Source organism: Hyalella azteca, unplaced genomic scaffold (genome assembly GCF_000764305.2).
Source record: "Hyalella azteca isolate HAZT.00-mixed unplaced genomic scaffold, Hazt_2.0.2 contig12030, whole genome shotgun sequence".
Lineage (NCBI taxonomy): Eukaryota > Metazoa > Arthropoda > Malacostraca > Amphipoda > Hyalellidae > Hyalella > Hyalella azteca.
The window spans coordinates 558,102-574,327 of record NW_025942000.1 but is presented as its reverse complement, the minus strand read 5'-3'; the positions used below and the strand labels follow the sequence as shown (position 1 = coordinate 574,327).

General features: G+C 38.5%; 1 protein-coding gene across 1 annotated transcript; it reads right to left on the bottom strand.

Moving 5' to 3' along the window:
- Positions 1-2,263: 2,263 nt before the first annotated feature.
- LOC108671939 lies at positions 2,264-13,958 on the bottom strand. The gene is made up of 8 exons (XM_018159534.2): positions 13,570-13,958; positions 12,946-13,109; positions 12,240-12,609; positions 11,760-11,954; positions 10,946-11,086; positions 10,032-10,171; positions 7,038-7,146; positions 2,264-6,448 (listed from the first exon to the last, which is right to left on the bottom strand). The coding sequence occupies exons 1-8, from the start codon at positions 13,714-13,716 to the stop codon at positions 5,930-5,932; spliced, it is 1,785 nt and encodes a 594-aa protein (XP_018015023.1). The 5' UTR covers positions 13,717-13,958; the 3' UTR covers positions 2,264-5,929.
- Between the last annotated feature and the right edge of the window lie 2,268 nt (positions 13,959-16,226).

Sequence of the window (16,226 nt, the reverse complement as noted above, 5' to 3'; positions counted from 1 at the left end):
TAACAAAATGAATACAATATGAATACAGCAGAATAATTAACCATGGAAACTTTATTTAAGTTGGTATAATACGCTATAATTAAATAACCTTGTAACAGGAGCGAAACCGTGAACTTATTAGTACCACATATCATTAATTCAAACAGAATTAGTTTTTAGTTCTCACAGAAATCAAATCGGAATTGTGCTTAATTACCATCAAGAATTGAAGTTATCTTATAATAACGAACTATTAGAGAATTTGCAGACGATTCGTGTAACAAGCAGGTACCTACTAAAGTCTGAAAAAGCAGGTTTTCAATGGAATGACGGAACCATAAACCATCTCCTCATTATTGCATTTATGATGGCAGCATAACAGCGAGCTTCGGTTAACCACATACCACACGACGCATGAATACGATATGATGGCAAATCTTCTGTGATGAATGTGTTATTGTATAATGACGACCAGGAGCCATACTTTCAAAAATAGTTACACGTTCGGAACTCCGGCAGCCAATCACAGACGGTTTTTCACGTTAACCTCACCAATCATAGACGAGAACTCGGCCGCTATGTGTACTTAGCGATTTTTGATAGTTCTGCCTCAGGTCAAGCAGATGTTCATTAGTGAATGCGGCATCGTAAGTGCATCAGCTGATCATAATTCGGGTTATGAATCTTAATTAGTCGGATATAGTAATTTTTTTACGACTTGTTATCACTGAACAATTACGTCACTCCTCTCATACGACACAATAACAAGATCACAATGAACAATCAATGTCATCTGAAGCTGCACGATCGTTAACACTCGCTGTCCGTTGTACCTGCCACCGAAAATGGCCAACATGTCTATTTCTTTAAATTCAAACCACAAAATTCTTTAAAATTCAAACCACATTCAAGACAGCGTAAAATAGGACTGCGTCGCAAGGGTGAATAAAATACAAAAAAGGGAAAACATTGCATTCACGAACGTTTTCTTTTGCATAAAACGGTACCTTCATTTTCAAATATCTTTCGATACACCTGAATCTTGTTTGCAAGTTCACGGCACATAATACTCATCTGAACTTGATCATTCCATGGTCGAAAACAGAAATGAAAAATAACGTTAATCCGAAAGAATTATACTACATGCCTGAATTAATGATATTCGATGTCTCTCAATGTTGGCTAGACGCCTCATCATACGAGACATTCAATCACAATAGCAGTTCATCATTGTTAGAATTCATCATCATATTAAATAATACTAATAAAGCGGTTTCAGCGTTTATTAGGCCGTAGGCCTGTCGCCGATTCTTAACATCGCAGAACATTCACAGCATTTTGCGGTCTCGAACTCGCAACTCACTGCTACAATTCTGCTGTGCTTAACCGCCCGGCCTCCTTGCCGATTCTGACCAGAAACTGGCGCACAGAGCTGGGATCGAACCCGCGCCTCTCTGCGCCAATCTTGGTACTCTGAACTGTAACCACTGGGCCATCCTGCCCTGAGCCTAAAATTTCATAATTGCATAGAATGAATTTTTCAAACACAAGAAGATTTAGGTTAAGTTAAATAGATAAAGGATGATATACGTCCATGATCAAAATGTCTCCAACGATGAGGTGCCAGAGAACGGTCACTACATGTCTGTTCAGGTAGGGTTAAGGGTTCAATTTGACAGAGATATCCAAGTAGGTTGGACGCTCAAGATGCCACTCACACGTAGAAAATTTAGAAGAATACTTTCCTTATTCGAGGTTGCAAGCACAACAGTTAAGTAATAGAACACTCTTACTAAGTCTGACTAGTGTGAGATCACTTAATGCGACTCCTTAATTAAGACAAGTAACTATACCTATGGCCTACCGCCAATGAACAACATTATCAGTAATGGGTAAGGATTCTAAGGAATTTCGTCAACGAATAGGCATCAAAAGTTCAGTATCTTAGCAAAGAAAGTTCTCATCGAAACCATTGTTTTTATAGAACTTACTTTGAAGTGTACCATTAAGCATATGAATTACAGAAGTCCTCATTTTTATGAAAGAACAAATGTGATGGAGGGCAATACGAGCTCTTGGATTATAAGACTCAAGGTCACAAGGTTCAGTTAAGGTCAGGCTAATTCATGGAAGCGAAATTTTCAGTAACGGCGTAACTTGCACATCATAAATATTTTTAAGGGCTAAACACTTAAATACTTAATTCGAGACTGTAGCAAGTATACATGAAAAAATTCAAGTTACAAGAATTATTTTAAGTACGGTATATAAGAAAGAACAGGTCGAACGATGAATCTATACTTGGAGCATAGGTGAACAAAGTATCAGAGTAAAGAAAGCGTGAGAAGATAAACAAGTTGGAGAACATCATAGAGATTACATGATCAATAATGACTTCACTCTGAAAATTTTGAGCAGCCTAAGCATATCCCAGTACGAAAATGGGTCGACTCTAATCGGGAGCTGGTCAGGTTCTAAATTAAGTTTGGGATTTAACAATTAGAAAAGCTGTGTGAGCTCTAATTTTCAAAGCGGGGTGCAATTGGTAATTAATTTGTAAGCTATTTCAGTCGCTGAAAAAGGCTGAATTTGTGTTTTTTACGCGTATTGATGTATTGATAAAATGTAAGAACACCTATGAGTACATTTCTTGAATCAGTTACCGGGCAGGGCTGAGTGGAGCGCATGCGAATGGTAATCGCTGAATACACAATGCACATGTCACTAACTCCTCCATACCAGGCATGGAAATAATCTCTACAGTTAATAAACAACTATAAAGTCTGATTAGGTACACACATAACGGACTCTAAGCTACGATTGTCTACACACAATTAAGGAAATCTATCTTAGCAAATACAAGACGGACAATTTCGTGGTACTAATATAAGTAGAGTTGTACAAGAAACATTAGAAATTAACCACTAATTATTTGTACGGGGAAAAACATTACCAATTGTGAAGGCTCGTTCAGAGGAAATTCTTTGAACAACATTCCTTAACTCGAGCGCATCTTTTGAAGCTTCAAACTACAGCTCTTACGGGGCGTAATTAGCTATATTTTTAGGGGGTCATTGAATGTTTGAAAAAATATTTAATACAGAAGTTTCAGCTTTGACTGACGCGTGTCCAGAAATGGCAGGGAATGCGAATACAAAATAAACTGGCATGATTGCGTCATGTAAACATCCATTTGATGAATGAGATGCGTTGAAAATTAATTGCACGTTAAACAGTAATGAGTTATTAAGGGGACTTTTGTACAACCGAGATGAAACAATTTTCGAATAATTTACGACTCATCAATATGAAATAAACGCCACTGGGAGCCGTTATTCATGAAGTTAGAAATTCCATTAATCCCACTCATTTATAATCTGGATAAAAAGGGACGTTATTAAGTAACTTAATGTAAGCCATTTATAAAATTCATTCAGGACAAGATAGAAGAAAATCGATTATTTCTTGATGTGGACATTAATTAAATCGAATATCCTTGTAACAAATCTACATTAAATAGTGAGCTTAGAAAGAAGTGCAAATAGAAACGTTAAAATTATTCATGAATAAATTTGTCGAATATAAAAGAGACAAATAAATATTTTCGGTCAAAGACTCGAGCGAAACAAGAGAAAAAGAGAGTATATATTCCCTTATTCCTATCGTTGGGAAACAGTATGAACTGCTTGGTCGCAGCTCCCAAAGCGAAGGTAATCCTACAGAGATCAAAATACGATAATAAATACCTAATAATTATTAGGTACTTACGGTAATGATAAATACCTAAATTTTAACATCGTCAAACAAAGGCTCGAATAAATCGAGTTCTGTTCAGTGATTTAATTAAAAAATATATTAAGATGGTACTGTATCAAGAGGTGGTTGGCAGGATCAAAATATCTCACGGCAGCAAGATACACAAAAATTGTACAAGCACTATAAATAAACAAATAAAAACTGGAAAAATTTAAGTGTTCCAAACAAAGGGTTCATAGAAATTAACCCTCAGTTATGGTGGTTACAAAGGGGCAATGGAAATGAACCCATTGCTAAAAATCAGACATGGATATTGTAGCAACCACGGCAATGCGCACGAAGCGAATTGTAATAAATAATAGAGCAAGAACTTAGCCGATACAAACGGACAAGTTTGTAGTGGAGATTTCGTTTACGCTGAAAATGCCGTTGTATTCGAATGGACCTGAAATAGAAGCTAAACAAATACCGTATGTTAATTCAAAACATATTTACATCAAACAGTGATGCTGGAATGGCATACTTTTATACTGAAAATTGGCCAACTTAAAAATACTTATAGTTACGGTAGGTAAACTAAGTTGACCAAAGATAAGGTGAAAGTTAAAAATTATTCAACAATAAAAGTAAATGGATACGTTACGAAAAAATCGCCAACTCCTGTGAGAGAGATACATTAATAACGTATAAACATTGTCAACGTCCGCATCAACGTGTACGTCAATATGTTGACCAAACAAGTACATCTCAGCATTTTGAGCAGTCTGCTTCCGATCCTGTTGCATGAACATAGGGTGATATACAACATGAGAATGGTTACATTCAATAATGTAATGTTTTTTGTTCAAAACAGTAATTCGTAGCGGATGGTAACCAACCTAAAATTCAAATGTTTTTAGTATAAACTGTTTTCCACTTTATTGGTTGCGTTTGTTCGAAACCTTAGAGCGCCACGTTAGAAGGAATTAGAACGCCTACCTGGGCACCTAAAAACCAATTCAAAGCCACGAGACCGGAGCTAAAAGTTCCATCACACATAATATTAACGCTAAGAATGACAATAAACATAAGAGATCACAAAATTTTCAGGAATAATATACAAATATTTATAAGATTACAGTGTCTATATACTTTCGTAGAATAAGTGTGGGAGAGGTGTCGTAGAATTAGTGTGGGAGAGGTGAAGAAAAAACGTACCAGTTTCTTAACAATTCCGAACTTAACTTAATAAAATGTGAACACAATGTATAGAGGAATGGACAATAGCGATGGGCCATATTTCAAAGATATCCTTACACTGTCTGCTTCCGAACTCATCCACAGTAGAGAGCGGCACAAGATGACAATTTTCGTACACTCAGAAAAACTGATGGGTCGTATTCTCCAAATAGTGCCACACAATTGTTGCGTGTAGCACTGATGCGTCCCTCATCCGGGCCAAACTAAGACAAGATGACGCACACGAGGACAAAAGTGCATCGCTATTTGGATAAAGTCTCCTTAATTTCTGTGAGTGTATATCATGGATTGAATTTTCTCATCTTTATCCTTCTAAATTTTAATGCGATTTAAACTATCGTTGCGATTCATTCGATTTGCGACTGTTGCTATTTAAACTACGTATCAAGTGATATTTTTATTCATAGATTATGCGTGGCAATACATTTCCCGAAGTAAATCTAACCTGAAAACGTGCGGGAAATAATGCGGTCTTTACGACATGCGAAGTGAGAAAGATTCATGTAACTTTAGGCTGCACGCTGGTAGTTATTACCACAGCTTCCTCGTCGTCTCATCTTAAGACCGGACCCACTTTAGGACCTGGTGACCCACATTAAGACTCGGCGACCCACCTTAGAACCCGGCAACCAACCTTAGGACCCGGCAACCAACCTTAGAACCCGGTGACCCACCTTAGAACCCGGTGACCCACCTTAGAACCGGTGACCCGCCTTTGAACCGGTGGCCTACTTTGTGACTCGGTGACCCACCTTATGACCTGGCAACCTACATAAGGACCCGACAACCCACCTTAAGACCCGGCACCAAACCTTAGGATCTGTTGATCCACTTTAGGACCCAGCGACCCACTTACTTTGACACCTGGCACCAAACCTTAAAGTCCGGTGACCCACTCTATGAACCGAAGGCCTTCCTTATGACCCGGTGACACACCCTTAGAAACACCAGCAGCTTATATAACCTCAGGCTGCACATGAGTAGTTTCCAGGACAGGTTTACCGTGCCAGCAGGACTGTGAGCACGTGAACACAAGCACTGTACCGTACTCCACCACACCGCTCAGCAACACGTTGCAGGTCCCAGCGTTCACATCGGCAGGCGATGAAGATTTCTTGGCAGCGACTGTCGCATCCATGCTCGCCTCATCTTGGATGATGTTTTTATTTCTCTTTGAACGAAGTTTAGGACTTTTCTCTACACCGGCGCTGTCAGCGAGGTCTTGCAGGTCAATGGAGTTCACCGACTCCAGAGACTGTCGGTTGCTAGAATACATTTTGGATTTGGTTGCGGAGTTCTTGCTACGCGTAGAGGCGCTAGTGTCTTTGGTGTCGTTGATGTTGACGTTTTGTGGTGACTTGATGGAAGTTTTGTTGAATGTCTCTGTAATGTTGAGCGTGGTTGACGCGGGTGCGGCTGAAGTTGTTGAAAGCGCCGGACGGGGCAGCAAATGAGGGATGAGCTGCGGCATCACCTGGCGGTTGATCACATGAACCGATCGCTGAGTTACGATAGGTACCTTGACATATTATTATTGAACACTTCATTATTAACACATTTCATCATTATAGCAATTCATCATTGAACATTATATTACCAAAATGTCTTTTATCCTAACGTAGATGTTCAAGATGTTGCCCAATTTGCTCAGAATGTTAATTAATTACACCTACACGTATTAAGTTTGCAAAATGCACTTCATGCAATGCTGAAATGTTATGGTGATGGAACACTATAATGATGAATTGCTATAATGTAGAACTGTCATATATGCTGATGTGTCAGGCCGGTATTGCGATGAGTACATAAATTAATATTAATAAAATATAGGAGGAGGCAGACACCTATAATATAAAAAATCAGAGGCCATACTTTCAAAACTCGCTAAGTGAACGTAAGTACTTACGCTCTATTTTCTTGTCTATGATTGGTGGATTTTGCTTGAAAGGCCGTTAATGATTGGCTGATGAACTTACGATTTCTTAACTTTTTTGAAAGTATGGGCCGTGAACAATTACTCGGCATATAATATTTAGAGAGAAACATTAAAGCCTCGCGCCCACCTGGAGCTCGAAGATGAGAGGGGAACCACAGTGAGGGCAACAGGTGCTGCCCTCGAGGCCTGTGAAGGGGCGCAGCAACAGCGGCCCTGAGCTCGAGTGCCTGCAGTACCTGGTGGGGGAGACGCGGGGGTCGAGGGTGGGGGCAAATGAGGGTAATTGTAGGGGTGAATAAGGGTAATTGTGGGGGTGAATGAGGGTAATTGTGGGGGTAAATAAGGGTAATTGTGGGGGTTTATCAAGGGTAATTGTGGGGATAAACAAGGGTAATTATGGGGGTTGATAAAAGTAATTGTGGGGGTTAACAAGGGTAATTGTGGGGCTAAAAAAGGGTAATTATGGGTAAATAAGGGTAATTGTGGGGGTGTAGCCGCGCCTCATGCGTCTCTAATTTTTATACCGCGATTTTCCTTATAATATTTTTGGCGATCATTCAAACAGTTATTTATTAAATTTTTGGTGTTAAATTTGTACTCATTCTTCCATTAAGAAGTTTTTGCATTTCGATCTTTACTAGCATTTTCATTTAGAGAAAAAGTCTGTTACCCTTGATCATTCGAGCGCGTCACTTTCATTCTGTTAGTCGTGAAGCACTTTGCACTTCACTGTTGGTGAACCTTTATTCTGTGACCTTATTTATTGTGACATGTAAATTTGTGCGTGATATTTGTTAATAGTTATATTGTGACATATAAATTTGAGTTTTAATATATATGAATAGCAATTTTTTTAGGAATAACAAGGATTAACCGTTATTGCTACATCTTAAATTTGTTATCATTTGTTTACAGAACCTAACTCGGTTATCACGATTAGTTAGCTACAAGGGTAATTGCGGGGGTGAAAAAGACTAATTGTAGGGGTTAACAAGGGTAATTGCGGGGTAAACAAGGGTAATTAAGGGGGTAAACAAGGGTAATTAAGGGGGTAAACAAGGGTAATTGTGGGAGTAAATAAGGGTAATTGTGGGGGTAAATAAGGGTAATTGTGGGGGTGAACAAGGGTGGTTGTGGGGTAAACAAGAGTAATTGTGGGTGGTAAACAAGGGTAATTGTGGGGTAAACAAGAGTAATTGTGGGGGGTAAACAAGGGTAATTGTGGGTGGTAAACAAGGGAAATTGTGGGGGTAAATAAGGGTAATCGTGGGGGTAAATAAGGGTAATTGTGAGGGTAAAGAAGGGTAATTGTGGGGTATGGAAGAGTAATTGTGGGGTGAACATGGGTAATTGTGGGGGTAAACAAGGGTAATTGTGGGGGTGAACAAGGGTAATTATGGGGGGTAAACAAGGGTAATTGTGGGTGGTAAACAAGGGAAATTGTGGGGGTAAATAGGAGTAATCGTGGGGTAAATAAGGGTAATTGTGGGGGTAAAGAAGGATAATTGTGGGGTAAGGAAGAGTAATTGTGGGGGTAAACAAGGGTAATTATGGGGGTAAATAAGGGTAATTGTGTGGGTAAACAAGGGTAATTGTGTAGGGTAAACAAGGTTAATTGTGTAGGGTAAACAAGGGTAATTGTGGGGAGTAAACAAGGGTAATTGTGGGTGGTAAACAAGGGAAATTGTGGGGGTAAATAAGGGTAATTGTGGAGGTGAACAAGGATAAATGTGGGGATAAATAAGGGTAATCGTGGGGGATAAAAAAGGATAATTAAGGGGGATAAACAGGGGTAATTGTGTAGGGTAAACAAGGTTAATTGTGTAGGGTAAACAAGGTTAATTGTGTAGGGTAAACAAGGGTAATAGTAGGGGTAAACAAGGGTAATTATGGGGGTAAATAAAGGAAATTGTGGAGGCGAACAAGGATAAATGTGGGGATAAATAAGGGTAATCGTGGGGGATAAAAAAGGATAATTAAGGGGGATAAACAGGGGTAATTGTGGGGTAAACAAGGGTAAATGTGAGGTAAACAAGGGTAATTGTGGGGGATTAAATAAGGGTAAATGTGGGGAGTAAATAAGGGTAATTATGGGGGGGGCAAACAAGGGTAATTGTGGGGGTAAACAAGGGTAATTGTGGGGGTAAACATGGGTAATTATGGAGTAAACAAGGGTAATTGTTTAAGGTAAACAAGGGTAATTGTGTAAGGTAAACAAGGGTAATTGTAGGGGTAAACAAGAGCAATTATAGAGGGGGGGTGGTGAACAAGGGTAATTGTGGGGGTAAACAAGGGTAATTATGGGGTAAACAAGGGTAATTGTGGGGGTAAACATGGGTAATTGTGTGGGGTAAACAAGGGTAATTGTAGGGGTAAACAATTGAAATTATGGGGGACAAACAAGGATAATTTAGGGGTAGACAAGGGTAATTGTGGGGGTAAACAAGGGTAATTGTGGACATTGTATTTTCATGGTCGTGCAGAAGTAAACTCCAGAAAATGCTTGGGGTATATGGTGCTAATTGTGACACACTTTCTTACCCCAGAGCACGAGCAGACAACAGAAAAGCATGGATACGCTCTTTGGATGTGCCAAACTGGGTCAGGATGACCCACACGATGACAAAAATCTATCGATATTTGAAAGAAGTCTCGCAATTTTTTTTAATAGGCAAGTAAACTGACTATTATGCCGACAAACATTAGGACACCATGACCTACCTTAGGACACAATGACCCACCTTAGGACCCGATGACCCATCTTAGGACCTGATGACCCACCTTAGGACCTGATGACCCACCTTAGGACCTGATGACCCGCCTTAGGACACAATGACCCACCTTAGGACTCAATGACCCACCTTAGGACTCAATGACCCACCTTAGGACACAATGACCCACCTTAGGACCTGATGACCCACCTTAGGACCTGATGACCCACCTTAGGACCTGATGACCCACCTTAGGACCTGATGACCCACCTTAGAACCTGATGACCCACCTTAGGACCCAATGACCCACCTTAGTACCCAATGACCCACCTTAGGGCACAATGACCCACCTTAGAACCTGATGACCCACCTTATGACACAATGACTCACTTTAGGACACAATGACCCACCTTAGGACCTGGTGGGGCGCGTGGGCGACGCGCTTCTGGAACTTCTGCATGTAGACGTCCCCGTGGGCGGGGACGCTTTTAACGTAGCGCCCGTCACTGCCCTCGTCGTCCCCGCCCCCCACACCTGAGCCTCGGGGGGTCTAGACGTGGGGGGAATAGGGGGGGCTTAGAGTACAACTAAGCAGCAATATTCATTACATATACATGAATATATCATGTAGGAAGGCATAGAAAAGCTCAATATAAATTTCCTCAAAAATGTTACTAATGAATAATTGAATATTTCACATATAAGGGTATAGAAAAGAGTTCAGTTAAATGACATTTTTATTGTGCTTTTAAATTTTTAAACCATTTATAAGAGAAAGCATGGATTAGAGGCATGTAAGTCTTATGTGATTCAAAACATTAAAGCTCATAAGTATATGGTCATTCCATATTATCAATTCAAAGAAAACACTGTACAATATAATCACTACAGAACTTATTTATAACAGTTATATCCAGGGCAACCTAGGTGAACATGCTTTATTGAGAGTTGGTTGCATTGGTTGCTAGAAGAAAAGGCTCCCAGTAGAAATACGTGCAATAAAGCATGTTCACCTAGGTTGCCCTGGATAGTATATAGTAAACATTTTGAAAAAGTTTGAAAGTGATGAGTCACCCAAAGCACAGTGGCTAACTATTGCTGCAAATGCTAATTGCCAAATAATAGTGAATAATCATACACTAATAGAAATGAGTGACACTCTGTCCAAAAAGTGAATCATATTCTGATTTTGCATGGATAATACTGACACAGTTTGACCTCGTATGAATGCATATCAGTGGAACGTGCACAGAAAGAGTGTCACTAGTTTGACAATATAACCCAGTAATTTATCTGAGTGTAACAATAAGCACTGCCTGAGCACCTGAGCGTTGTAGCGGTGCAGCAGCTCCTGCTCGTGCCCCAGCAGGAGGGCGGCGCCCTTAGGCAGCACCTCCTCCTCGCAGCACAGGAAGAACTCCCGCAAACTGTCACAAGTGGATGAGACGCGTGACGCTGCAGGGGCCTGGGGTAAAAAATACTGCAGTTTTAGCATATACTTTGGATTCTTTATTCACACAGACATACACAAGATATATTAATAGAACATAATTATTTAAAATTGACAAAAAACTTACAATTGAAATTATTAAAATATGCAATGATTAGGAGCGTACCTATGCAATTATAATTATAAATATAAGCATAGTAAATTAAAAGCAGTATGAAAGATGGATGAAGGAGATAAATTTCAAGATAATATGAATGCCAGCAATAATGTAGGGTGTGCATGAAAAAGATAACAAGAGCAAAGGTAGGGAAGCTATGGTGAGGCACTCACTGGTGAGCTTTCAAGTAGAATTTCATTTGTAAGTCTGAATATTTAGGACAATTACTGAGTTAGAGATAATGTGATTCCAGTAATATTCAATAATATATGGTTCTTGTAAAAAACAATACTACCAATGAATGCAAAATTTTTTACTTGCCTAGAAATGCAAAAAAAAATCATTTTAGTAGTCCCAACAGTTGAAAGCCTGGAAAAAATATCCATGGAGTCTTAAAATTACACAAAAATTGCTTCAGTAACATAGCCTATTTTTATAATACTACAATGAAATACATTTATAGATTACTGTAGGTACTTTATTTGAGAAATCTTCAAAAAAGATAAAAAACTAGAGAAATTGCATACCAACCTTGAACCAGAGGGAGATGTCCTGCGAGGGCAGCTCAGGGCTGTCAACCGCCACCATGTCGTCCTCACTTCCCTCAATTAGGGCTGTGGCTTCCTCACCCCCCTCCCCCTCATCCACTTCACCCCCTCTCCCCTCCCCTGTCAGTCCTCCACCAGACGCCCCTCTCACCGCAATCCCGCTGCCATTACCATTGCCCTTTGTAAATGATAAAAGAAGTACATAAATATTTGAAGATTAATAGGTAGAGGTAATGTTGTTGAGTTGAATATATTATGAATAGTATCATACATGTATATTTGTCAAATAGAATGCAGTTACCATTTTTGAACAGAAAATAAAATGTTCAGTCAAATTTGCTTCATCTTGTTTGGTTGTCCACACAGTTTTTGATGAGTAAAATAGAAATATTTGGAGGAAGTCAGGTAAAAGTTAAATGCAAGTATAAGGTCTATAGATGCTATAATCTTGCTTAGCACAAACCTGGTTCAGGTTAAGTCTGTCAAGCCCTAAAGCTTGGCTCTCCTCATCCATTTCAGCAACATTGGCAACAAAAATGTTTCTGTTATTGAGATTACCAGCTTCATATGCTTGATCTGCTGCAAAATTCTTCTGCTGCACCACATTCACAACAGGCTCATTGATGTTCATCAACTGATTAAGATTTGCATTTTCTGTGACAGGGTAGTCAACATTTGCATTGCTGTCATCTTCAGAGTCGCTGCCCCAGTCATCGGCAACCTCAAACATGTCACCCGAATCCTCTTCACAAGCCTGTGAACGGCTGGAAGATTTGTGGCCTGAGCTCTCGGGTACGGGAGAGGCTGGCCATTGTACACGTATGCAAGTCCAGCTGACCAGAAGCAAGATAGGTGATTTACAATTAGTTAGGTACAGTACTATTTTTCTTGAAGATTGTAAATAGACAAAGAAGGTGGTGAATGAAAATTTTTTCGAATAACCATCTATTTTTCATACAAGAATAATGTGTAAACAAAAAGAAAAACATTTATAGGATTGAAAAAATGCAGGATTAATTATCACCTTGTAAAAATTAAATTTTATTCCCAACATAAAATTTTTTTGCCTTACAATTTGCTCTTTTGACAAAATATTGCCTTTAGACTGGCAGTCATAAATGCAAATTCATCATCAAATACCGGTATTGGTGTATTTAGTACATATTTACCTGTGAGAAGCTCCCCAGCAAGAGGGTGTGAGGCAGGCAAAAATGTAGAGAGTTCTGTGGTCTGGACAGAAATGCAGGGGAGCATAGATCTGCATGATGAGAGCCTGCACGGCTCCACACCCACTGCATACTGGAGACGTACATCCAGCTAAAGTTGGCCAGTCCTAAGTATAAAATGAATTAAAAATCATAAATAGGTTAATTGAACTTGAAATAGAAATTAAAAACTTATTTTCAAGAAGCAGGAATACTTTTGTGATCTTTATAAGAAATATCAAAAGTACTATTTTACAACTTACCAGATAACAATCATGAAATAAAAATATTTCACAAGCATTTCTGAAAAAATGTACATAAAATTCATGGGAGTAGGTGCAAACTATGCAGATATCTGAAATTTTCCTTAACTTTGTGGTACTATATGGTACTAGTGAATAATAGGTCTACTCATTAGATATACCTATATATTAATATATATATTGGGTATATTTACTAGTATATATAGGTATATATACTAGTGATTAAAAGGCTAATTGTGATCACTCAGTCATGCAATTCAATCCTACTTTAATGTACTATGGAACTTTGATAGTTAAAATCTATCATGCAAGAAAAACCACTCACCGGCTTTCCTCCAATTTTAGAGACTTTATGATTCGTTGTATACTGATTTTTTTGGTAAACTTCCTCATCAACAAATCCCAACAGCACTGGCATGACAACTGCCTGTTTAGATTGATAACAAGCCATCTTGCTCAAAGTTCCCAGCATATAAATTCAGCAAGTTAGCAAATTTAGTACCAGCTTTATGCTCAGATGATTATTTCCTGGGGGAAATAATCACATATTTTAAAAGGGTAACACAATGGCCTAAGCTAAGCCTGTAATATATCTACATGCAATACCTATATATTATATGATACCTATATATTGCAAAAAAATGGTAGGAAAGATCTATACTCTGGTCCAGGGTTGTCAATGATTAAATCATGTGATTAAATCACTTGATTTTTTTATAAATAAATGACGATTTTTTTTATTTTTTTGATTTTTTTTATTTTTTCATATATTTTAATATATTGAGTGGCAGTCTTTAATTTATATTGAGGTATTGTTATTCATGGTTTTGTATAAATGTACTATGAATAACAAATTGGTAAATAACTTGTTGCCTTTAGTGTGTATTAGGTTCCAATAAATTGAATGTTTTTGGTACAGAGGCATCAAGTGTGCAATACATTGTACGTAGCTAGCAGCTTAGCTACCGTCAACCGGGGCTACTCGGGACGGTTTTGAGTGTTTTTTGTTAATAACTTCTTAAGATGAAACATTTCATAAACAAGTTTAGGCTTATTTTATAGCTCTTTGCGAGGGCTATCGAATGGCATCTTCAAAAAAATTCCATATGCTATTCGTAAGGTACCAGAAGCAAAAAAAGTGTCCCGAGTAGCCCAGTCGAACGGGGCTACTCAGGACACTGGGAATAAAACTTCATTTTAAAATATTTGAAGCATGCAGAGCTTACTCATCCATTACTAACAGTACTCTGAAGTCCTCCTCTTTCATTGTAGACAATGTAGAGGTAGAATAAATGACATTTTCTGTGACTTTTACTAGTTTTTCCTTCATTGATATGATATTACCATAAACATTAATTACCATCAACTGGGGTGACTTCAGCTGTGTTTTTGATTCATGCTGGGGTCGTAAACGCCGGGGTCATAAACGCCAGGGTCATAAACGCCTGGGTTGTAAACCAGGTCATAAACGCCTGAGTGACTTTGGCCACTGTTTATGACCGTTTATTACCCCACTTTGGCCATCATTATGAACAGGGCTGAATCACCCAGTTGACGGTACCATATTATTGATGGGATATTACTGTATTATTGATGGGATATTATGGTATCCATGAACATGCCATTGAGCATTTACAACAACCTTGTCCACTGCAAGCTTCATATCAGCAGCATCATAGCATTTTTTCTGTATCTGTAAGCTTACAGGACGGCTTGTAATTTGTGAGAGGATAAGTGAACTTTTTTTTTCGCTCAGGGAGGTAAATGTAATCAATATTCTTTGTTTTTAATCAATTTTTTTCTTAACTGGAGCCTTTGCTAACTGAGGTTCTACTGTAAATGTGCTTTCTGGGGTGTCCCGAATAGCCCCGGGGGGGTGTCCCGAGTAGCCCCGCCGTGCGGAAATGGCCGCCATTTTTTTTTGTAATGACATAGGCAAAATCTGTCAATTACGTTTTCAAGCCGACACCTGGGTGCAACTTTTATGTAAGTAAAATTTTTTAATACGGCAAATATTTTTTTTGCTACAGACCTTAGCAGAAGTAACTTTTCAAAATAGCATTTTTCACCATTTTTTTCAGGAATTTTTCAAAGCTAGTAAATGTTGTATTTTTTGACTTCCTTTATACTACATACGGTAGATAGGAAAAATGTTGTTGTTTAGGCCACTATATTTAGTTTAGCAATATTCCAATTAGTTTCGCTACTATGACTGTTTTACGACGTGTCAGAGGTGCGTCCCGAGTTGCCCCGCCAGTCCCGAGTTGCCCCAGTTGATGGTAATTCTTATAAGGCTATAAGTACCATAGTCTTCAACTATTTGACTATTTGTTATATATTGATTACAATATACAATTTAAATGTGTTAGCTAGCTTATACAGGGTGGGGCAGAACTGATTGAACAGTTTTGAGGCGGAATAAAAGAATAATGGATGTACATAAAGAAGAAAGTTTATTCTCTTCAAGATTAGCATAACATACCATTTAGAATACTTATGTTTTGAAAACAATATCAGGAAGATGTGTCTGTTAGCTGCAACACACTGTTAGAGTCATTCTCGGAAGTTTTATACAGCACGTTCACACATGTGGCGAGGTATGGTCATAACCTCTGCTGCAATAATCCGTTCCCTTAGCTGTGGTAGGGTGTGAGGGCAACTTCTGAACACCCTTTCTTTTAGATGTCCCCTTTACAAAGCTAATGAATAGACTTATCAATAATTGTTTACCCAAAAATCCCTAAGTGGTAAACACCACCTTGGCCTGTTGGCCATTATTGAAGGCACTAAGTGCCCTTTTTAGCCATCCATTATGATCCATATACTGTTATTGTTAGTAGGCTAATTGAAACATAAAAAAAAACAATTCAAAAAAACTAAAAAACTGAAAAAATAAAAAAAATCATGAAAAAAATAAAAGAAATAATTGATTTTTGATTAAAAAAAATCAAAAAAATCACCAACCCTGCTCTGGTCGCAGGT

Bases quoted from the DNA above. Each gene is read 5' to 3' on its own strand.
- LOC108671939 (XM_018159534.2), bottom strand. From the start codon at position 13,716: ATGCTGGGAACTTTGAGCAAGATGGCTTGTTATCAATCTAAACAGGCA. The intron at 13,110-13,569 runs GTGAGTGGTTTT...TTTTATACTTAG, and splicing joins CTAAAATTGGAGGAAAGCCG to GACTGGCCAACTTTAGCTGG. The intron at 7,147-10,031 runs GTGGGTCATTGT...CTCCCCCACCAG, and splicing joins GCGCCCCACCAGGTCCTAAG to GTACTGCAGGCACTCGAGCT.